Source organism: Pteropus medius, unplaced genomic scaffold (genome assembly GCF_902729225.1).
Source record: "Pteropus medius unplaced genomic scaffold, Ma_sr-lr_union100, whole genome shotgun sequence".
Lineage (NCBI taxonomy): Eukaryota > Metazoa > Chordata > Mammalia > Chiroptera > Pteropodidae > Pteropus > Pteropus medius.
In genome coordinates this window covers 264,170-289,176 of record NW_024349225.1, presented here as the reverse complement: position 1 = coordinate 289,176, position 25,007 = coordinate 264,170, and the positions used below count along the sequence as shown (strand labels likewise).

At 38.9% G+C, this 25,007-nt stretch overlaps 1 protein-coding gene and 1 pseudogene across 3 annotated transcripts in view; one reads left to right on the top strand and one right to left on the bottom strand.

The window, feature by feature from the left end:
- The window catches only part of KCNH1 (potassium voltage-gated channel subfamily H member 1), a 308,541-nt gene that overhangs the window by 61,385 nt on the left and 222,149 nt on the right, over positions 1-25,007 (top strand). For 2 of the 3 annotated variants that reach the window (XM_039881125.1, XM_039881127.1), the window contains one exon: positions 12,928-13,401. In XM_039881125.1, coding sequence (XP_039737059.1) covers positions 12,928-13,401 — 474 coding nt within the window. The remainder of the gene's footprint in view (positions 1-12,927; positions 13,402-25,007) is intronic. The other variant, XM_039881126.1, reaches the window with a different exon arrangement.
- LOC120617501 (60S ribosomal protein L17-like) lies at positions 10,489-11,043 on the bottom strand (annotated as a pseudogene).

Here is a 25,007-nt window from a genome sequence, read left to right as displayed (position 1 = left end):
TAGGCTTTAACCAGCTTGAGATTGTTGGTGATCTTGACAACAGCTATTCCATTAGAGAGTGGAGGTCACCGTCAGATTGGAGTGTGTGAAACATGTTCGGAGGGGAGAAAGAGAGTTTCGACTACTCTTTCAAAAAGTCTGGCTATAAAGGGAATGGCGAAAGGAACTTAGCAAGAGAGTAGAGCTGATTGATGTCTAAAGATAATTATGGAATGATCCTGTGTCCAAGGAGAGATTGATGGAATAAAAAGAGAAGGAATCATGGGGTGTGGGGTGGAAAGCACTTGAGGAGGGGGAGAAGGGTGAAACAGGAAGGAGGTAGGTGGCTAAGGGTAGAGGCCTCTTTGTAGGTTTGTGAACCATTGGAAGACACAGGAACTTCTGATTCTATTTTTCAGTGATTCATAAGGTAAAAACATGAGCTAAGAGTGAGGTGCAGCAGAGAACAGCACTTAAGAACTTAGAGTGAAATATTATGACCTCTGATCCTCTTCAGCAAAAACCATTTTACATAGTGTCTGTCACTTGACAGAGGGTTTCAGGGTAAGTGTGGTTTGGACCTGCTTCTTTCTTAATCTATCTAGGTGTGGCTTAGGGACCAGGGTATTTAGTCTTCAGGGAGGCAGGCTTTGGCCACTGTGGCTGGTTCTGGACTTTAATTGGGAAGTTCTGGAGAAGGTCCATATGGGGGGTGCTGCCTTTGACCAGAAGCTGGCTTCATAAGATGACAGGATGGCATGTTGCCATCATTCAGAGGTCCTACATAAAAGTAATATTTTCTCAAGAATCAGTATACCATAAAAGGAAAACGTTGAATTAGGAACGTGAGCTAGGACTTAAGGTCCCATTTTGTCATCTGCAATATGACTGTGAGCAAACCATTTACCTTCTGGGTTTATTTTCCCAGTCTGTAAGTTAAGAAAAATACCAGTCTTCCCATCTCATGAGGTTGCGTGAGACAAGATGATGTATGTCATGTGCTATGAAAGGTAATTCAGGCCATACAGATTAGTGAAAGGACTCGAAGGCTTGAAGCTGGCAGCCCGGCTTATATTCCCAGCTCTCTGCTTACTCACCCCTGGTATGACTCAGGGTGAGTCACTTCAACTCTTTGAACCTCTATTTTCCCATCTGTAAAAACCCCTCACAGGGTGATTATAAGGATTCAAAAATACAGCAGAAAACTTTGGAAGTAAAAGTGCTAGAAAAATGTGAGAGTCTGATTTTCCTATTCTTCATCCAGGGAAAAGCACTAACTCTATTTTCTTCCAGAATCAGTCTTAAAATGAATATTCTTTGGCCTTATCAATAATAGCCTCTAATGAGTACTTCCTGTGAGCAGAGCCCGGGTCTGGGCATTTTAGCGAGAGGGACAGGGAGAAAGTGAACCAGTGATGTTACACTGAAGCGTAGCTGTATCTGTGTTTGGGGGTCTCCCACTCTGACGGGCATATAGGACAGACAGAAGTACAGAGAGCTGCTAGCTCTCTGCCTTTGGAAGCTTCCACCATACAAGGCTAATCAAATGGAAGAAACTAGCAGCACCTGCTCATACTGATAAGTGACAGATAAGAGGTGGGGGAGAGGACTGACGGTGCTGTGGTCACCAGGACCACTACACAAGGACATTCTCTGTCCACATCTGGTGAAGCTGTTTCTCTGCAAAGCTCTCGAAGTATCACTGAGCATCTAACATGGGATAAACTCCTTATGGCCGGACACAAGGTCGGCATCCCATCTCTTTTGACTCTGTACCTAGAGACTTCTTACCTTTGGAGGACACTAACCATTTTCCAAATAATGGTATTCTGAATGACCCTGAGGAAGCTTTTTCTCCTGAGGATGGCGGTCGTAGAGCTTATCAGAGCAGTACCGGTTACCTGTTGTCCTGGCCTGAATCCATTCCCACACGTACTTCTGAGGAGGAAGGTGGATCGGTCTCATGGGAATCTTTCTCATTAACACGAACAATTAGTCCTTTGTCACTGTGCTCTGAAATGACTACTGGAGTCAGATAGTTAACTGGTTGCAAAATATTCTCTTAGGGAGTTTTTCTTAAGAGTATTGATTTTCTAAAATGAAGAACTCACTCCATGAAATTTGTCTTATTTCTGTTTTCCATAGATTCTTGTTAAAGAGTTAATGAATGACAGTGAAATATATAGGATCTCAAGTCAGACTATAAATGCTTGGCCTTACGAGAATCATTTGTAGCCTTTCCCATAAAGATTTGGAAAGAGAATGTGTCACATTTATCTCAATCAAATATCCTAGCATCCAAATCTACTCCTAGAATGCAGAAATCTGGTGGTTTCAATGTAAGAGGCTGCATCCCAGAGATGAGAAGAGAGAAACTGAGTACCAGTCCCCAGGAACCTTCCCTGTCTCACCTTGTGCCTCTCTCAATCCCCTTTGAACACCTGTTGCAGAATAGCAGCAGGGGGAGAGTCTGTGGTCAACCTGGCATTTTGGAGACACTATTGACTCAGGCCTCACTCAAGCAGGGCCTAATAGTGTCCTGGGAAGCATCAGAATGGGAAATCCGCTTAGAAATAATATGGATTGTATCAAACTGCCATAGAAACAGCCATTTTTCTCTGAAAGGGCACTTCCTCCTGAGGGCTTGTTCCCAAGAACCATGGAGTGCCACGTGACTTTGGTGTGCAATCAGCAGGTGGCTGCTTACATCTGGATTCTTTTGAGTACTCGCTGAATAATCTTATTCAGACTGTATTTTGCAAACATATAATAAACTCTTAAATGATTCACTATCCTTTCCTCTGCCTTTTCCTTAGTTGAATGCACAGGATACCTGCCTTCAATGCTTGTAATTCATCTATATCCAGTTGATTTTTTAAAAAATTAAACTTATTTTGAGATAACTATAGATTCACATGCGGTTGTAAGAAATAATCATGTCCTTTTCACTCAGTTGCCCCTGATGGTACCTTCCTGCACTATAATTGAACTATAGCTCAATTTCACAACCAAGATGCTAACATTGGTACAGTCAAGATGTAGAACATTTCCATCACCCTGAGAATACCTCATGTTGCCTTTTTATAGCCACACTCACTTCCTTCCTACCCTCACCCCCCATTAAGTCCTTGACAAGCACTAATTTGTTCTCTATTCCTCTATATATACTTTTTTCATTTACATTATGTTATATAAATGGAATCATGCAGGATATTATCTTTGGGGACTGGTTTTTTAGTCTCCGGAGAGTTATCCAGGTTGTTGCATGTATCAGTAATTTGAGCCTTTTTATTGCTGAGTACTATTCTGTGTTATGGCTGTATCACAGTTTAACTATTCATCTATCGAAGGACATCTTGGTTGTTTCCAGTTTTTGACTATTACAAATAAAGCTGCTATAAACATTCATGTACAGGTTTTGTGTGAACATAAGCTTTCATTTTTCTGGGACAAATGCCCAGGAGTGTAATTGCTGGGTCATGTCATAATTGTGTATTTAGTTGTTTAATAAACTGTAGAACTCTATTCTGGAGTTGCTGCACCATTTCATGTTTCTACTAGCAATATATGAGTGATCTAGTTTATCTGCATTCTTAGCATTTGAAGTTGTCACAATTTTTTATTTTAGCCATTCTGCTAGGTGTGTAGTGATAGCTCATTGTAGTTTTAATTTGCATTTCTCTAATGGCTGATGATGTTGAACACCTTTTCATGTGTTTATTTGCCATCTGTATATCCTCCTGGGTGAAACGTCCATTTATGACCTTTTCTCATTAGATTGTTTTTTTTTATTGTTGAGTTATGAGATTATGTATTATAAATTATATATTCTAGATACAATTTCTTTGTTGAATATGTGGTTTGCAAATATTTTTTTCTAAGTCATAACTTGTCTTTTTGTCCTTCTTGCAGAGCGAAAGTTTTAAATTTTAATGAGGTCCAATTTGTCAAGATTTTTCTTTGATGGATTGTGCTTTTGGTGTCAGGTTTAAGAACACTTTGCTTAGCTCTCTGTCCCAGGGATTTTCTTCCTATTCTTTCACTAAAAATTTTGTAGTTTCACATTTTACATTTAAGTTTGCAATCCATTTTGAGATAATTTTTATGCAAGGTATGAGATGTATATCAAGGTTTTTTTTTAATTTTTTTCTTTTTTCTTTTTTCTTTTTTGCACATGAATGTCCTTAACTCCTGCACCATTTGTTGAAAAGGCTGTCTTTCCTCCACTGAATAGCTTTTTGCACCAGTGTAAAAAATCATTTGGGCATATTTGTGTGGGTCTATTTCTGGGTTCTCTATTCTGTTCCATGTGTCTGTTCTTCCATCAATACCACACAATCTTAATTACTGTAGTTATATATCAGGTCTTGAAATTGGCTAGACAATTCCTCCCACTTTATTTTTTAATTAAAAAAATTTTTTTTGCTATTCCAGGTCCTTTGTGTTTTCAAATAATTAGAATAAAATTTGTGTGTATCTTATGTGTATCTATAAAAACTCCTGCTGGCATTTTGAAAGGAATTGAGCTAAATTTATATATTAATTGGGAGAGAATGGACATCTTTAGTACATTGAGTCCACTAATTTACTAACACAGCATGCCTATCCGTTTGTTTATATAGTCTTTAATCTCTTTTATCAGGATTTTGTTGTTTTCAGCATACAGATCCTATTCATGTTTTGTTATATTTGCACCTAAGTGTATTTTTCTATTATAAATGATACTGTATAATTTTGGCATTCATTTCTAGTATGTATAAATACAATGATTTTTGTATGTTTATCTTGTATTGTGTGACCTTGCTAAACTCACTTATTAGTTCAAAGAGTTTATATGTAGATTCCTTGGGATGTCGTAGCTACACAATTATGTCATTTGCAAATGGGGATAGTTTTATTTCTTCTTAATTTGGATGCCTTTTATCACCCGCCCCCTTTGGGCTACTTTATTGCAGTAGCAGTATTACGTTGAATAAAAGTAATGAAAGCTCCTATCTTACCTTTGTCCTGGTCTTAGGTGGAAAGCCTTCAGTCTTTCACCATTAGTTTTTTTGTAGATGCAGTTTATCAAGTTTAAGAAGTTCTCCTATATTGCTGTTTTTCTGGGAGTTTTTTTTTTTTTTTTAATCATGAATCGTTGTTGAATTTTGTCAAATATTTTCTCTACATCAATTGATATGGACATGTGATTGTCTTTTTTAGCTTGTTAACATGTTAAATTATAGTGATTGATTTTTGAATATTGAATCAGCCTTGTAACCCTGGAATATACCCCATTTGGTCATATTTTACAGATTGTTGAATTCTATGTGCTATTATTTGGTAAAGATTTTTACATCTATATTTATGAGAGATATTGGATTGTAGTTTTCTTTTTTTTGTATTGTCTTTGTCTGCTTTTGAATCAGGGTAATACAAAATGAATTGAGAAGTTGTTTCCTCTGCATCTATTCTCTAGAAGTGATCATGTAGAATTGCTGTTAATTCCTCTTTAAACTTCAGTAGCATTATCTACTAAAATCATCTGGACCTGAAGATTTCTTTTCTGAGTTTTTAAAAATTATTAATTCAATATTCTTAATAGTTTATAGACCTATGAATTGTGATAGTTTCTGTTTTTTAAGAACCGTTTCATCTAAGTAGTCAAATTTATGTGTGTAGTGTTGTTTATAGCATTCTCTTGTTATCTTGTTGATATCTCCAGAGTTTACAATTTTTAAAATAATTTTTAATTTTTCAGTTATAGTTGGCATGCAATACTATATTAGTTTCAGGTGTATAAAATCGTGATCAGACATCTATGTAACTCACAAAGTGATCGCCCCAATAAATCTAGTGTCCCTCTGACACCATACATAGTTATTATGATATTATTGTCTGTATTCCTTATGCTATACCTTCTATCTCCATGACTATTTTATAATTAACAATTTGTATTTCTTAATGCCTTCCCCCTTTTTCACCGACTCCTCAAAGCCCCTCCCATTTGGTAACCTTCAAAACGTTCTCTGTATCTATGAGTTTGTTTCTGTTTGTTTGTTTTCTTCTTTAGATTCCGCCTATGTGTGCACTGGTGGCGTTTGTCTTCTACCTGATTTACTCCGCTCAGCACACTATCCTCGACGTCCATCATGAAATGTATTTTTTCATCCCCTTACTTCTCGTCTGTGTGTGTCTTTTAATCTGAAGTGAGTCTCTTGTAGGCAGCATATGTAAGGGTCTTGTTTTCTTGTTCATTCAGCCACCCTATCTTTTGACTGGAGCATTTAATTCTTTTTCAATTGAAATAGTCGTTGATAGATATGTAGTTATTGCCATTCTTTGTTTAGACTTTTGATATATATCTTTTTCTTCTTCTTGAAGAAGTCCCTCCAACATTTCCTATAATACTCCTTTAGCTTTTTCTTGTCTGGCAAGCGCTTTATCTGTCCTTTGATTCTAAATGATAACGTTGCTGAGTTAAGTAATCTTGGTTGTAGGTCTTGGGTTTTCATCACCTTGTGTATTTTGTGCCAGTCCCTTCTGGTCTATAAAGTTTCTGTTGAGAAATTGGCTGATAGTCTTATGGGCGTTCCCTTGTATGTAACATTGCTTTTCTCTTGCTACTTTTAAGATTTTCTCTTTGAATTTAACCTTTGGCATTTTAATTATGATGTGTCTTGGCACGGGCCTCTTTGGATTCATCTTGTTTGGGACTCTGTGAACTTCCTGGGGTTGTATGTCTATTTCTGTCACCAGAAATTATTTCTTCAAATAGGTTTTCAGTTCCTTGCTCTCTTCTCCCACTGGTATGCCTATGATGCAAATGTTGTTACACTTGACATTGTCCCAGAGGCTTCTTAAACCTATCTTCATTTTTTTTTGGTTGGGGGGCGGATTCTTTTTTCTTGTTGTTCTGGTTGGATGCCCTCTGCTACTCCATCCTCTATGATGCTGATTCGATCCTCTGTTTCATCCACTCTGTTGATTCCCTCTAATGTACTCTTCACCTCATATAGTGTATTCTTCATTTCTGACTGGCTCCCTACTATGTTTTTCATCTCTATTTTTACGTTTTTTTCTCTTCGTTAAAGTTCTCACTGAGTCTGTCTACTCTTCTCCTAAGTTCCTTGAACATCCTTATAACAAATGTTTTGAACTCTGCATCTGGTATAATGCTTTTTTCACCATTTTGGTGAATTCTTTTTCTGGAGATTTATTCTGTTCTTTCAGGTGAGATGTGCTTCTTTGTCTCCCCATTTTGGCTGCCTCACTGTGTCTGTTTCTATGTATTAGGTAGGTCTTCTGGTTTTAGTAGAGTGGCTTTCTGTAGTAGGTGTGCTAGAGGGCACTTAGCATAGACGTGGGAGGGGTCCAGCTGCAGCCCAGTTTCAGCCATAGCCTGTGCACCTCCGGGGACACCTGGTAAGAGTCACCAAGCAATCCACATATGGCTGCCACCCATGCTGGGCTTAGAGGTGCCTTGAGGGGCCAAGTCAGAAACCGAGGTGGCTGCCACTGGTACGGGTCTTGGGGCTGCACAGCAAGGGGTTACAGAGCGTGCTGAGGCCAGATGCTGCTACTTTGAGTTTTGTGAGTCTCTGAGAGATTTTAAGAAAGTTCACAGCAGGAGCCAAGACAGCCCATTTGTATGGAATAAATCACTGGAAGTGGCTTGGGTAGGCCCACAAGTTGGGAGAGGAGGAGTCTCAGGGTATCCCCTGGGCAGAGCGACCTGTGTCATCCAGGTTGATGGCACTTGCAGTGCAGGCTGAGTGGGAAGAGAGCTCAAAAAAGGAACAGTAGCTTCTGCCTACACCTCTGTCCAGGAGTCGGCTGCTCCGTCCAGCCATCACCCTAAAGCCCAATAGCTCAGCATCTCCGCATTTGTCCCTGGCACCCCTTGAAGAGCTGCCCCAGCGCTGGAGCTCAGAGTAAGCGAGTCCGTCAGCAAGTAAGGCTGGGTATGGGCCCTTTAAGAGGAAGATCTCTGCTTCCTGCGGCCCTCGTTTCACTTAGCCTCAACCTCTGCTGGTTTTCACAGCCCGAGGTTGTGGGGACTTCTCTTCCTGGCACTGGAACCCTGGGCTCATGAGCCCAGTGTGCGACCGGGACCCCTTGCTCCTTACTCTGCAGCCCAGATAGCCCTCTGATTCTCTGTCGCCACCTGCGGTTGTGGGACCGGGCTATTTCACGTCTCCGCCCCTCCTGCCGTTTTGAGGTGACCTGCTATTTGAGGTGACCTAGTTGTAGGGCTTCTGTTCAGGCAGACCTCTGGTGACTCCACGTACCAGTCACTCTGTAGTTTTGTTATAATTTTGGTGTGGTCCAGAGTTTATAATTTTATCCCATGTTTCATTCCTGATATTGGTAACTTGTGTCTTTGTTTTATTTGTTTGCTTGTTTGTTTTTCCTTTTTCAGTTTTGCTGCAGGGTTATCTATTGTATTTTAATTTTATTTTATTGATATTTCAAAGATCACTGGTTTTCTCTTTCTCTGTTTTCAATTTCACTGATTTCTGCTTTTAACTCTATTTCCTTCTGCTTGGTTTAGTTTTATTTTGCTCTTTTTTAAAAATAGATGTTTGAGGTGGGAGAATATATTATTGATTTAAGACTTTTTCTCTTAGGTAAACATTTAGTGCTGTGCATTTCTCTTTCAGTTCTGCTTTATGGACATCCCACAAATTTTGATATGTTGTATTTTCATTTTCACTGAGTTCAATGTATTTTTAAATTTCCCTTGATACTTCTTCTTTGGCCCATGGATTATTTAAAAGTGTGTTTACTTTCCAAGTGTTTGGATATTTTCCTGTACTTTTCTATTATTGATTTCTAGTTTGATTTCATTATAATCAGAGAACACACTCTGTGTGGTTTCAATTGTTAAATTTTTTGAGGTTTGTTTTATGGACTACCATATGGATTCTCTTGAATAATGTCTCATGTGCACCTGAAAAGAATGTGCATTCTGCTCTGGCTTGGGTGGAGTGTTTTATAAATATTGATTAAATCCTATTGGTTGATGGTGTTGCTGAGCTCTTCTCAACAACGCACATTGCTTACTTCTGTGTAGTTGTTCTATCAATGGTTGAGAGTGTGAGTTTGTCTATCCTCTAGTTCTGTGAGCTTTTGCTTTGCATATATTTGCAGCTCTTTTGTTTGGTGTACACACATTAGGATTTCTATGTCTTCTTGGTGATGCAACCCTTTTACCATTACGTAATGTGCCTTTTGGTCTCAGTTGTTCAGATTGGGTAATTTCTATTGTTTTGTCTTCAAGTTCATGGATTTTTTTCCTTTGTCCTCTCCATTCTGATATTGAACTTAGCCATTGAATTTTTATAACTGCTTATCGTATTTTTCGGTTCTGAAATTTCCATTTTGTTCATCTGTATATCTTTTCTTTGCTGAGACTTTCTATTTTTTTCATTTGTATCAAGTGTGTCCATAATTGCTCATTTTATGATGGCTACTTTAAAATCTTTGTTAGACATTTCTGACATCTTTGTCCTCTTGGAATTGTTATCTGTTGATTGTCTGTGTTTCTTTCAGTTTGATATTTTCCTGGTTCTTCATATAATGAATGATTTCAAATTGAAACTTGGGCATTTGGGAAATTATATTATGAGACTCTGGATCTTATTTAAACCTTTTGTTTTGTTTTAGGTGGCTTCCTTTGACATAGTTTTAGCAGAGGAAAAGGGGTAGGCATCTCCTCATTTCTGCCAGGTTGGGGTAGAAGTCCAGGTTTCCAATTTAGCCTCTGTTGACACCTGAGGGGGGCTTCTTCTTACTACTGGATGAGAGTGCGAGTTCCACCTCCCTGTTTAGCTCACACCGAAACCTGCCTGGTTTGGGGGTGAGGTGGCTTCATTACTGCTGGGCAATGGTGAAAATCCTGACTTTCCACTGGCCCTCCTCTGACCCTTGCCCCATGTAGAGGAGGAGGGCTACCTCATTACTGCTGGGCATTGTAGAAATCCAGACTCCCTACTGGGCCTTCTCTGTCACTACCCCTGATAGGAAGGAGAAGGAGATTGGGTGCTTATTACAGCCTCGGGAAGGGGAGAATCTAGGCTTCCTTTGTAGACTTTGCTGGCCTGGGTGGGAATGAGACCATAGCTTTTCCTGTGGTGTCTGGCTGTAGTAAAGTGGGTTTTATCTAAAAGTTTCCTGTCTTTTGAGACTGCCCCTTTCCTAGTCCTTTTGCTAGAGAGAGTGGGCTTTTGTTGGGACTATTTTTGTCTAGTGTTTCTAGGTTGCTGGCTTCTCACCTCCAAGTCTGGGAATATATGAGGCAGAAAGAAAAACCCAATGAACTGCCACAGTGTCATTTCTAGTCAGTTTGCTCTCTTTTCTATACCTTTCTTAGTCTTCTTACATTTGTTTTATATATAATGTCCAGGGCTTTTCATTGTACTTAGTTGGAAGGATAGGGAAAAGTACATTTACTCCATCTTTCCAGAAGTGGAAGTGCCATGCAGTTAATTTTTTAAAACTTTTATTAGCATTTATTTGATGCTGTATTTATTCCTGGTCCATAAGTTTTTGTTTCTTCAGTTTCTGCTGGGATTTCTTTTTCTCGTGTGCAACCTTCCATTCTGGTTTAAGAACAACCTGCCCTTTTTCAGTGAGGATCATCTCAGTGTGGCAGGGAGGGCTCATGTTTGGGTTAACCTGCCCGTGAGCTCTCTATGTTCTGTGCCACACCTCGGGAGCTTGGTTCACTTGGTTGTGCTCAGCGACCAGAGAATCTACATCTAAACCCTGATGTTCAGCATTACTCTCTGCATTTTTAAGCACGTGCAGCAAAAATTCAGCACTCTTTTTGAGCCAGGAACCCTGCGTCCAGCCCCACAGTTTAGCCTGGGCATGCCTACCAGCTCCACCATTGTAATGACAGAATGGCACACATTGCTTCTCTAAAGTGACATCCTTCAGATACTTGGTGGCTTTTCAGATATGCATACCCTTGATGGCCTGGGCAGTTTCAAGAGTGTTCTTAAAGTGAACATGAAGATTTGAATCTCTTGATTTGCATGATTATGTAGGCTTTTCTGGGTCAAGTGAGTAGCAAACCATTTTCAAAGGTTACCTCAGGCTGCTTATGGTGAGAGACCCCATTCAGTTAATTTTATTTGCTTTATTCTTATAGGTCAATTCCTTTTCCTGCCTGAGGTGTCAGAGCCCGAGCTTTGATAATCACTCTTGTATAAGTTCATTTCATGGGGAGAGAAATTAAAATCCCAAGTCTAGAAGAGCTCTGTGCATCAAAGGGAGGGATGAAAAGAATTCCCATACCTAAAGGTGCACACTGAGCACTCTGGATTTCTAGATTTTTTTATTGGTCATGTTTTAAGGCCTGGGACCAACCATAGGGGGAGCAGGAATATTCAGATTATTTTTATATTTGCTAACGGGTCTTTAACCTCTGGAGGGAAAAAGTTCTCATGACACAAGGGGAAGTTTAACCTACAGATTTATGAGAACCTGTAAGTGGTACAGAGGAGCAGTTGGGGTAGGGGTGCGGGTGGGGATGCGGGGTGGGGAGGGATCCCTTCCAGCTTGGCCTGACCTCTGAAAGCATAGCTTTTTGCCTTTGACTCTTGAAGTGAAAGCCATTTGTGATACTGTCTTGGAGCCAAGCTTCTCCGGACTTCTTCCTTCACTGAGTATGCTTAGTTAAAAACTTGTTATTTAGAGAAATGAAGCCTTGGTATGGGAAAGCATGTGTTTTTAATTGAGTCGGATCTAGTTTGGGATTCTGGTTCTATCTTTTGCTGGCCACGTGACCTTGAAGTTCATTCATTCACTTAAAAATAGTCTCGTAGTACCTACTCTGGGCCAAGTACCATGCTGGGTTTTTGGAATAAAGTAGTGGGTACCTTTCATTGCTCTGTTTTCTTCTTTTTCTAGCCATCAGCAAGTTCAGTTAGTTTTACTTCAAAAATATACCCCGAATCGGACTACTTTTCTCTTCTGTTCTATCTTTTCCCCAGGTTGTTATAATAAGTTTCCTGATTCTATTCTTCCCTCTAATTCTCTGCCTCAATTCATTACCTATGAAGCAGGCGGCGTGATCTTTTTTTTTTGATATGCATCAGATTATTTTCTTGCTTACCACCCTCCAGTTATACTCAGATGTACTAAGAATAATATCCAGTGCCTCCCCATGGCCCACTAGGTCCTGGTTTCTGCCTCCCTTCTGAGCTCATCTAGCATCCCTTTGCTTCTCATTCTAGCATCCCTTTGCCTCTCATTCACGCTGGACTTCTGTCGTTTCCTGCATGTATCAAGCTTGTCCCACTGTGAGTTCATTATGCCATTTATGCTCTCTGCTTAGGATAATTTTTCCACATAGGTTTGAATGGCTGTTTCTTTGCTGTCATTCAGATTTGAGTTTAAATACTCTCCCCTACCTTATTCCTCAAGTCACAGTCTAGCAAATCACTGTGTGTCCCTCGCCACCTCTTATTTAGCTCTTACCACAATTTGAAATTACCTTGATTTGCCTACTAGACTGAGCTTCACAAGAGAAGAAATTATGCTATTTCCTTCATTACTGTATGTCCAGTGCCTAGAACAGTTCCTGGCACAGAGCAGTAAATATTTGTTGAATAAAGTTGCTTAATTCTCTTGAACCTCGGTTTCTCACTTGTTGCATAAAATAATAATTGGCTAATAAAACGAAGTTGTATTTAGAATTAAGTGAGAAAATAAATGTATGTGAAATATTTAGCACAATGCTTGGCACACAGTAAGCCAATAGAGTTTGCCATTGTTTTGTTGTGATTATTTATATGAGAATGTCCATTTCCATTCTCTCAGACTCCTGTAGTACTTGCTCTTGCACCTACCGATCCGTCTGGAGTGTCATGAATATTTGTCAATGACAGATGCTAACTGGTTAGATGCTCGCAATTAAATCCTAACTTAGTTCTCTCTTGGCCATGTTTTTCTGTACAGGTCCTGCAGCTGGGCTCAGACATCCTTCCCCAATACAAGCAAGAGGCACCAAAGACTCCCCCTCACATCATCTTACATTACTGTGTTTTTAAGACCACGTGGGATTGGATCATCTTGATCTTAACCTTCTACACAGCCATCTTGGTCCCTTACAATGTCTCCTTTAAAACCAGGCAGAACAATGTGGCCTGGCTGGTTGTGGATAGCATCGTGGACGTCATCTTTTTGGTGGACATTGTGCTGAATTTTCATACCACCTTTGTTGGACCAGCTGGGGAGGTGATTTCTGATCCCAAACTCATCCGCATGAACTACCTGAAGACGTGGTTTGTGATTGACCTTCTGTCCTGTTTGCCATATGATGTCATCAACGCTTTTGAGAACGTGGATGAGGTTAGTGCCTTTATGGGTGATCCAGGGAAGATTGGTTTTGCTGATCAGATTCCACCACCCCTGGAGGGGAGAGAGAGTCAGGTACATCCCTCAAATCTCAGACCTTGTTGTCATGTCTTTAAAGCTGGATTAAATGTGGGAGGTCAACAGAAGAATAATTAATGGGTGGGAGCTAGCATGACTGATGTTCGGAACAGAGGGAGCATGCTTGATAGATATCTTTGCCTGCTGTTCTTACCTTTGGAGGTTCAGAGGTCCTGCATGTAAGCGAATGATGTGGAAGAGACGCAAGGCTTCCCTCTTATTCCACGTGGAGTGCATGCCACGGGCTCGGGTGGTGGGGCTGCAGAAGCAGGTATGCACCGCTGCTGCATTGCTGAATCTTTCACTCTGTATGCAATTGCTGAATGTCTACCTGTTGATCATCCTACTTATGACTTTTCTATCATCTGCTGCTTACTTTGGCTGTTTCATTTTAATTAACTCCTAGCAACAAGGCTGCTGTTTCCTCCCAAGTTTATTTGCTTATATCTTTTATTTAATTTGGGGTAGGGGTAAATATTGGAAAAGAATGAATTTCTTTGCTAAACTGAATTTTGGAGGTGACCAGTGGCATTCAGTTGTCTATACTTTTCCTTGCTAAATTTGCTGAGGTTGTCAGGCTGTGGTTAAGAGTAATGTTGTTATTGGATTACACTACTTTGGATTGTTAGTCCTGCAGGCGATGGAAGGTATTAAAAGAAGATAAATGCCCTGTGAATGTGTTGGAATCAGGACATGCTTCAACAGTCAGCGAATGGGTGCCTGGGACATGTTGCAGCAGGAAGGGTCACGGGCTACTTAAAGGGATGTTCTCTTTGAAAAAGCAAGGATGTAAAGTCATTGCAAAGGAAAATGTCAGATTCTTATCTGCTTTAAGTGTTCTATGGGAATTGTTCTTTTTTTTTTCCCTACTATTTGACAGTTCACCTGGCAAATCTTCAGCTTCAGGCAGCAATGCACCCCTATTGCCTCAGGTTACAGAGGGTATCAGAGTTCTTAGTCTGGCTGGGCTGTTAACTAGGTGGGTAACCCAGGAAGCCATCTGGAGGCTGAGTTGGGGCAAAATACACTCTCAGGGCAAAATACACTCTCAGGGCTAAATGGCTAGTGGGATTCAGTCTTGGAAAAGCTGGAAAGAACAGTCAGCTCCCTGCCAGGATAACAAGGTCTGGCCAGTGACTCTGTGTTTTGCTGGTGGCATATGGTGTCTCTTTGCAGCAGTGGGCGAGGACTTGAGCGCCTTCCTCTGTGAGAACCCAACTACCTCAGTTCTCTTTCCAGTAAAGAGGAGCTGATATCCAGATGCTCTCGACTCAGAACAACCCCCGCTTTTACCTCTGTAGTGTGTTTAAATATGCTTTAAAATTCCAAGGAATAATTGTCCATGTGGATTTTGTAGGGGGATTAAGTAAGTCGAGATGGATCATTTACAAGAACAAAATCACCCCTAAAGTGAACGTTGGGATTCTTAAATGTGAATTTTAGTCTATGTTGGGAATGTTTTTCTCTGTGAACACATTTCTAGAAAATTTTATGTTTGTGAGGAAAATATGCTCATTTTGGCTTAGATAATTCAAATGAATTATTTCAACCTAAAAGAGCTTCTTATACACACATATGGGAAATTAAATTTAACTTTAAAAAAAGCACTTGGGGTTTTAAATTAAACCCTTTGCTATTTATAGCGATGGCACTGAAGTTTTGCAGATAAATAGAACAGTTCTCTGGCTTCCACAGGGTCTTACTAAACATTGACAGAGCTATAAACACATATGTAAATGTGTCAGGATTACCTTGCAGGTTAGCAGAGCAGACAGCTTCTTCCCAGGTACTGCGTATGTTGGGCTGGAACTCCTTTGCCGTTAATTGTGAATACCCCTGACATGGTTTCTGACTTCTAGATTCATGAAATGGATTGTAGGTAGGAAAAACATCATTTATCTGTGGCTTTCTAGTTGGCAAAGAGTTTAGCATCAGAGCTCTTACAGCCATCTCTTGATCATAAATAACAGTATACGTATTAAGGGGCTATAGCTATGATTTGTTTCTGCAAAGATTTGATTTCATATTTAGTACTTCCTTTTAAAGCTTTGGCTGACACCTGAAATAATGCCTTTTCATACCAGTTTGGTGGTGTTGGGGGTGATCAGTGTGAGGAACTTGAAGATTTGGCATCCAGTCCTCCTGGTATCACCTATTAGGACAGTTGGGAGCTTTGTGTGTGTCATTTAGCCTTTCTGAAGTACAGTTTCCTATCTACATCTTGGGGATAACACTGCGTTCGTTACCTGCCCGAAGGCATGGCATTTGGGCAGTGGATTATTTGAGTTCCCTTCCAGCTGCAAAGTCTAGAGAGTTCTAAAATCTCATCTGCACACTGATCTCCTTCCTACCTGTGGTGGGAGCGGGAGGAAGGTGGGGTGGGGCAGGGGCATTTAGTAGGTTATAATAAGTAGACCTACTGGAGGTCAGAGCCCAGTAGGACCATAGAGGTCATCTTGTTCAAACCTCTTAACTCACAAATAAGGAAACAGACTCAGAGGGAATGTGAGTCAGTCATGATGACACAGCAAATCATATGGTCACAGTAATAACGAGTCCCCATCTGACTCTTCTCTATTCTTAATAATGACACTTTTGAAAAAATAGGGACAAAATGTTGATAGATACTGTTGAGTCAAAACTGATGAAAAAGCTCCCGATGTGTATGGCTCACCCCTTGGCGTGAGTGTTGTGGCGGGGACCTTGGGCACTGGGTACCGGGAGCAGGGCAGCTGCATTTTCCCCAAGGCAACTGTGTTGGTGATGAGATGGGCAGTTTAAGATGCTCGCTGAGGGACAGACCTGGCATGGTTTTCCAGCCACAGGCATTTTTGTTAAAAGGCACCATTAAATTAGTGCGCTTGGAGAGCTGGTGGGCTTCGAAGCAGTTAGGGAGGCCATGAAAGGTACCCATCCTGCAGAACCTGGGTTAGGCTGCGGGAAAATCCTTTTGGTAGGAGAATTCTGATGAATGACCCAGTGGGTTCACATTCACCACATGCTACCTTCTTACGCTCTTTTGTAGAGTTGCTTATCTAAGATGGCAGCTCCGTCTGCTTCCGGCCTTTTCTCTGGGAGAGTGTGGGGAGAAAGAAGAAATCACGTGCTCATTTCTCATTAAAAAAAATACATGGCGCTACAGTCCTCTGGTGTCCTTCCAATTATGCCATCTGTGTGTGGGGCATGGGGGTGTGTATGTGGATGTTGGGGGTGGGGAGCTCTCCAAGTTCAAGGATTAGACCCACCCACGGCTTGGGTCAAGAAAGAACCAGGGTTAAATTGCTAAAACCAGCAATCGTGAATTCAGTCCTGTGGATATAGCCCATCTCCGCGATTTCAGCCACACAAATGATCCCTTTGGGCTCAACTTGTTTCACTTATGTAGATGGCCTACATTTGCGTCATTCTCCAGTCTGTTGGTAATAATCTGTTTTGATGGCTGTTTGGGAATAGGTTTGCACATTAGCTAAACTGGTTAGAGGACAAAAGGTCTGGAAACTGGGTGAACTAAAGCCTGGATGGGCATGCTGAAGTGGAAGCCAAATGAGTCACTTTTGGCACTTTGTGGATTATTGTCCTGGTGCGCTTCATGGATTAAAGATGGAATTATTACTCACAAACATATTCCCTCTCCTAAGGAAACTATATTGTTTATTGTCATTGGAGTATGGGAGTGCAAACGGGAGAATGGAGCGAAACACGTGATCTCCCAGGTACAATTCTGTCACTCTGGGATCTGGGGCCAAGAGCTTCTTATTTCTGGCTCTGTGACCTCGGAGTGCCGGTGACACTGCTGACACTGGCCAAGAGCCCATTCATACAGGAAATGCTCACCTTAGAGCAGAACGCTGATGAAAAGATGAGAGCACTGGCAATAGCTTCCCTTTATCCAGGACTCCTGCATGCTGAGACTTCTGAGCCACTTTGGGGGTAGGTGGATTAAAGAAGGCTTCCTGGGGCGGGGGCGGGGGCAGCCTGCTTAGGAAGGTGTTGGAAGAAAGGTGGAAACCTGATGGGTGGAGAAAGGAAGAAGACTATGTGAGAGCAGAAAAAACTAGGCACAAAGTGTTCTATGTGGAGCTGGGAGAATTTTCTTTGGTTTCATCTTTGTGAAGTAAGACAAATGTTAGTGAAAAATCAGCCAGTCACTTGTTAGTGAATCTCTTAACTCAAGCGAAACTCTAAAAGGGCAACAGGAGGTCCCCGATCTGGCTCTAACTGATGAGAAGCCTGGTTGGCAGTCCGTGTCGGAGCTGCGCAGATATCCTATGATTTCTTCCTATGTTGTCATGTGATGTTTAACTCTGGAGTCCACGTGTTAGCTTATTAGAAAGAGTGCTTTAGGTTTCAGAGGAGAAATATTTAGCTTTAAGGATGTGCTCCCAAATGAAGCCAGACGAATGGGTAAATTTGAGAGCCTCTGAACAATCTTTAGAAAAATAAATTTTTCCTTTCAATTTTTTACATTTTATATGTAAAAATTTAGAAAATATAGATGAAGGAATCAAGATTGACTATAATTTTATCTCATTGATAACATTTTGGCACACAGTAAGACCTCACTTAACGTTGTCAATAGGTTCTGTGTCTTTAAGCGAAATGATGTGTAACAAAACCAGTTTTATCACAGGCTAATTGATAATAAACAGGAGTTGAGTTCCTGTGGCATCTCATTAACATAGATAACAAAATGATGCTGAATGAAATATGATTTGAGGACCTGCTACATATTGTTTCAGGCGTTTTTTTTTCTCTTGGAATATGTGCATATATATGTTTACATGTATTTTAATAAAATGGAATTATACTTTTATGTAGTGAGTAGTAACTCACTTTATTGTCTTAAAATAGGTTTTAACACATTAAATATTATGATATTAAATATTTCTTTTAAAACATGAATTTAAATGATTATTTAAATTATATTATTTAAATAGTCCATTGTAAGGACATATTTGTGTTTCACATTTAGGTAATTTCCTTTTTTTTTTTAATTATAATAATGCCACAGAGAATATAAATAAGCCTGTGTCACATTCCTGATTCTTTTTCTTTCTTTCTTTCCTTCCTTCCTTCCTTCCTTCCTTCTTCACATTCCTTCCTTTTCCTTCCTTCATTCCTTCTATTTCCTTCCTTCATCCTTCCTTCCTTCACAGCCTTCCTTCCACCTTCCTTCCTTTCTTTTTTGGTGGAGTACAACTTATATAGGAAAGTGCTTGAAACATAAATATACTGCTTAATGAATTCTTCCAAAGCAACCATCTATGTAGCCATCATCTAAGTTAAAAAAAATAGAACATGACCAACTCCTCAGACATCTCTGGTCTCTTTTAATCACTTTTCCCTTCCTCCTCCCCGAAAGTAGCCACCATTCTAACATTAGTTTACTCTTGTTTATAGAAATGAAATGAGACAGTGTATTTTTTATGTTGTCTTATTTGATTCAGTACTACTTTGGAGAGATTCAAGCATGTTTTTGAGTTTATCAGTTAGTTCAGCAGTCCCCAACTTTTTGGCACCAGAGATGGTGCTCCTATGAGAATCTAATGCCTGATGCTCTGAGGTGGAGCTGAGGCGGTGATGCTGGCGCTGGGGAGTGGCTGCAAGTACAGATGGATCTTTGCTTGCTGGTCTGCCACTCACCTCTTGCTGTGCAGCCAGATTCCTAACAGGTCACGGACCAGTACTGGTCCGTGGCCCGGTGGTTGGGGACCCCTGAGTTAATTCATTGTCATTGTTTCATGTAACTTACTGTATGACTATATTTCCATTTATTAATCCAATCTACCATTGATGTTTGTTTAGGTTGTTTTTATTTAAAAAAAATATTCTTATTCATATTCTTAGAACACTCATTTCTATTGGAAAGAGTAGAAGTTTTGGGCCACAGGTATTATGTGTATTATTTTGTAAATACTGCCAAACAGTCGTCCAAAGTGGTTGTACTGTGGTTGCAAAAAGTGATTGCAAGATAATTCCCCTGCTTTGCTTTGTCGCTAACACTAGTATTTTCCGTTTATTTAGCTAATCTAATGAGTTTGTAGTGATTTCTCATTGTACCTTTGATTTGTAGTTTTCTAATGCCTAAAGAAGTTTAACATATTTTTATACATTTTTGTTGGGGGTGGTCACTTTCTTTATACTCTTTAACGAAGTGCCTATGTAGTTCTTTTTCCATGTACAATCATTTTCTTTTAACAAAAGTGATTTGTAGAAGTTCTTTATATAGTCTAGATATGAGCCCTTTGTGCAATATATGTAATGTAAAATTTTTCCCCATTGTATGGCTTTCCTATTTCCTCTCAATGGTATCTTTTGATGAACAAAAGTTCTTAATTCTATTAAAACAATTTATCAATCTTTGTATCTTGTATCTTGTTTAAATTTCATGCTCCCAAGTTAAAGAAGATATTTTTCTATATCATCTTGCAAAAGTATTTTTGCTTTTTATTTACACTTAGATCTGCAATCCACTCAGAACTAATTATTATATATGATATAAGATAAAGATCAAGTTTAACATTTTTGTCCATGTGGATATGGCTATCTGGTTGACCTAGGAAAAAAATACCACTTGAAAATACTGTCTTTTCTCAATTTTCTGCAGTCCAACCTTTCACATATCAAGTATCTATATAGGCGGTCTTTTTGTTGACTCAATTCTTTTCTGTTGATTTGTTTGTCTATTCCTACACCAGTATCGCATTGTGTTAATTGATGTAGTTTTATAATATTTTAACATTGGTTTTATTTCTTCCTTAAATATTTGGTAGAATTTATCAATGAGTCAATCTGGGCTTGGAATTTTCTTTTTAGAGGTTTTCAATTATAGATTTAATGATTTTCATAATCAAAGACCCATTCAAATTTTCTATTATTTCTGGAGTCGGTTTTTGTAAACTATATTTTTCTAGGAATTTTTCTATTGCATTCCAAATTTCAAAGTTATTGGCGTACAGTTGTTCATAAATAATATCCTTTTCTTTTTTAATGTATATAGGATATGTAGTAGTGTTCCTTTTTTCATTCCTGATTCTCGATACTTGTTATGTGCTCTCATTCTCATTCATTCATTCATTCTCTCTCCCTCCCTCTAGTATTTAATCAGTATTACCCAGAGTTTATTAGCTTTATTATGAAATGTTTTCAAAGAAACTTTTGTTATAATTTTGGAATTTGTATATCTTTCTGGTGATTTGAGGCTTGTAACTTTGTGAAATTTGTATGTCTAGTAATAATTTTGCTTTAAAGTCTACTTTGTGGAATATTAATAGAGCTATATCAGTTTTTTGTTTATTTGCTTTTGGTGTTTGCATGTTATATTTTTTTCATCCTTTAATACAAACCTCACTGTATCCTTATATTTTAAATATATCTCTTTTAAGCAGCCTGTATTTTAATCCTGTCTGATACAATTGCCTCTACTTTGAAGGATTTAATTCATTGTCTTTAATTAATGTGATATTTTGGTTTATATATTCTATCTTGCTCTTTGTTTTTCTTTGTCTCATCTGTTCTTTGCTTCTTTTTTTTGTTTCTTGCATTCTTTGGGCTTTATAATTTGTATTATTCCAACTCCCTGTTAACTTTTTCTTTTTCTGTTCTTTTAGTGGGTACTCTGAAAAATACAACATGCATTTTTCTAATTCTATTAAAAATCAGTATCTGTGCATCTCAGATGTTGCAAGGATTTTAGAAGATCTTAAATTCTTTTACCATCTTCTTTACTTATGAGCTGTTGTTGTCAAGTATATATATTCTCTTTGTATTTTCATTGTTGTTTTATGTAGCCAATACTAATTTATGTCTATTACCTCTTTTACTATTCCTTATCCCTTCCACCATCTGTTAGCTTCCATTTGGTAAATTCTTCCTTCTGCCAGGAGGGTATCGTTTAGTATTTAATTTAGTCTGCCAGTGGCAAATTCTCGTTTTATTTTTCTGAAAATATCTTTATTTCTCTTTAATTCTTGAAAGATGTTTGCACTGGACATTGAATTCTAGATTGGAAATTATTTTCTTTTGATTATTTGAATATATTTTTTTCATAACCATCTGACTTCTATTATTTTTTTTGCAAATTCAGCTCTTGGTCTAATTGTTGTTCCATTGCAGGAAATCTGTCTTTTTTCCTATGGCTGCTTTTGAGATATTTTCTTTTTCTTTATTTCTTTTCTTTCCTTTTCTTTTCTTTTCCTTCTTTCCTTCCCCTCTCCTTCCCTCCCCTCCTCCTCTTCTTCTTGTATGTCTAGCAATTTATTGTGAGATATCTAGGTATCCACCATTTTATGGGTAAGAGATAATTAATGAAGGGGCGATTTACAAAGGCATCGGGCAACATGTAGAGAAACACCAAGGGATAGTGCAGACCTGGAGCTAGTAACAGCAGGAGGCTGGATTAGGATTAGATTTAGGAGGCTTTAATACCTCTAGAGGAAAGAGTAATAGGACCTTTTACTAAATGCTAGAAGCAGAGAGACAGTGTGGAGAAAGCTACTTTATAGAACTTTCACCTTTGGTTGAGGGAAGCAGGCAGCTTATGGTGACCTGTAGGAAGACCATAGGGGAACTTAATACCCTGATCTCACTCTCCTTTCTTCTCCCTCCGATCTCTATTAGTTCTCATTGACAACCTGGGACACTGAGCAGGAAAGTGGATAGAGGAGCATCTGGGGTTTCTAGGGATTCTTAAATCTGTGACTCAGGTATCACAAACGTTTTCTGTAAAGGTGCCAATACGTATTTTAGGCCATGTGGACCACATATGTTCTCTCTTCCCTCTCCTCATCTTTTGACCCTTCAAAAAGTGAAAACCACTCTTAATTTACAGTCTATGTCAAAACAGGCAGCTGGCTAAATTTGGCTGACCCCTATTATGGACTGAGGGTTTTGTTTTGGGGGGGAAAGGATCAGTTTTAGAGAATCAACCAATACTTCTCTATAACTTTACTGTCATTTTTTTCTTTTCTCTACTCTGTCATTTCCAGGACACGTATGCTAACCCCTTTCATTGTATTTCCTGTGTCTCTTACACTCACTTTTGTATTTTCTAACCTTCTGTCTTTCTGTGAATCATTGTGCATTTTTCTTCTGACTCATTTCCCAATTTCCTAATTTACGCTTTAGCTTTGCCTAATTACTTTTAAACCCTTGTATTACATTCTTAATTTTGGTCATTGTATTTTTAGTATTAAAATTGTTATTTGCCTTATTTTATAGTTTCTAGTTTTCTGCTGAAATTCTTAATCTTGTCTTTTGTCTTGTCAAATGCATTAAGGATGATTATTTTAATGTCTGTATTCAAACTCCATAATCTGGAGTGTTTGTGGGTCTCATTCTGTTGTATTCTATTGTTTGCCTTAGTTTTCTTAAAAAATAGTTTTCTCTCTTCATGTGCCTTGTTATTTTTGGTTGTGTACTGGACATTCTGTGTGGAAAATTGTAAAATATTTTGGGTCCTAGTATGGTGTTATTTTCCTCCAGAATATTTAAATTTGCTTGTAGAGAGCTAAGAGTGCTACAATCAGAGTCATCTGAATATAGTTTTCAGGATCAAGGATTTTGAAAATGAATTTAAAGACTTTTTCTGATTCACTTTGCTCTAAGGAATAGCCATTGTGATTCCAATGAATGCATGATTACCAGGACCCCTTTCTTTGGTAACTCCTTGACTTTTACTTTGTCCTCCTAAATCCAAGAGGCTGTCAAAAGTAATGCGCAGATCTTCAGCTTCTTAGCTGCCGCTACAAAATTGGCAAATGCTCTAGGGAGAACGCTACTCCAAATCCTAAACTTACTTTTTAGGTTTTCATCATCTTACAGATTTGACTTCATAATTCTTCACTGCCCTGCTAGATTACTGATGCATTCAAGCTGATTTTAAAAATCAGGGTTTGTAGTTTTTTTCAATGGGAGAGTTCAATCTAACTTCTTAGTTCACTGTTACCAGAAGCCCCTGATTATTTCTTTAGGAAAATTATTAAAAGTAGAATTATTAGAACAGTGAGAAAGCACACTTCATAAGCTTTTGATACATACTATCAATTCCCTATCATTAAGATTGTACAGGTTTACAAAAGTTCATGCTAGTTTTCTCACATCTCACCAACAGTAGATACTAATTTTAAAAATCGCCAATTAGATAGGTCAAAATTGGAATCCCATTGGGTTTTAATTAAGACTATCATTTATACTGTCTAAGTTTGAATTCAGCTTCTGCCTTTTACTAGCCATGTGACCTAGAACAATTATATTTAAGTACTCTGTGCTCAGTTGCTCATCTGAAATATTAGGATAATGATTATACTTACGTCATGGGTTTGAGGTGAGGATTAAATGAGTTAATCCACATGAAGTGAGTAGAACAGTACTTGGTATATCAAAATCTGTAAAGAAATGTGTGCTTTATTGTTATTTTCAATATTAATATTTATCTATTCTTAATCAGTGGTCAGAGTACCATGCTACTAAGGTCTTTGCTTATGCATTTCTTCCTAATTCCCATATCTGTCTCTCAAAAATCTTAAACAGCCTTTATGGCTTAGCTTAGATGTTCTTTTACTTGTGATACCTTTTCTGATTTCTCTGAGCCAAGTGTGATGGACTTTCCTATTTGCAGTGGAACGAATGTTTGTATCTCCCTGAATTCATGTGTTGGTAGACTTTTTAATATATAAACGCTTCAACACATATTGAAACCTTAATCCCGATGTGATGGTGTTTGAAGGTGGGGCCTTTGGGAGGTGATTAGGTCATGAGGGTGGAGCCCTCAGGAATGGGATTAGTGCCCTTACAAGAAGAAAGCTAGCTAGTTCTCTTTGATCATACGAGGATGCAATGAGAAGTCAGCTCTCTGCAGCCTGGAAGAGGGCCTTCACTAGAACTCAGCCATGCTGGCACACTGATCTCCAGAACTGTGAGAAATAAATTTCTGTTTGCTAAGCTATCTACTCTTTGGTGCTTTGTTAGAGCAGCCAGAATTGACTAAGACACTCTTCCTCCCCCACAGAATATTATTTTTACTTGGGTTATAGCTAAATTCTGTCTTATACTACAGATCCACAGTGCATTAGCCACAATTCCAAAATCCAAAGAGCTGTGAAAATTCAGTTTTTATAACCTGTTTCATGGCAAAATCTCCACTGATCTGAATGTACTTGGAGAAACCTCATCTGAATTGATATATACTACTTATGGTCTTCATGCATTCCACTTAATCTAAATATTCAGATATTTCTCTGCAGAAATATTAGGGTGCTTCCCAATTCTGCTTAAAGGTATTTGGTCATATATAGTATATGGACCCTATTACCTATCTGAATTTTGGAACCCATTTGGGTGTAAAGGGTTTGGGTGAGGCATTTTGGACCTGAATAGAGAGTTGTGTGTACTTAAGGTCAGGAAACATGTAGCGATTCTCATAGAACTTAGTTCAGTTTCTTAGTCTTATAAGGTATTTTGATATATACATTGGTCCCTTGAACGATGTGAGTTTGAACAATGCAGGTCCACTATATGTGGATTTTTTCATTTGACCTGTGCAGTTCAGACCTGTACTGTTTGAGGGTCATCTGGCAATTGGAAATCCATGTATGCTGAGGGCC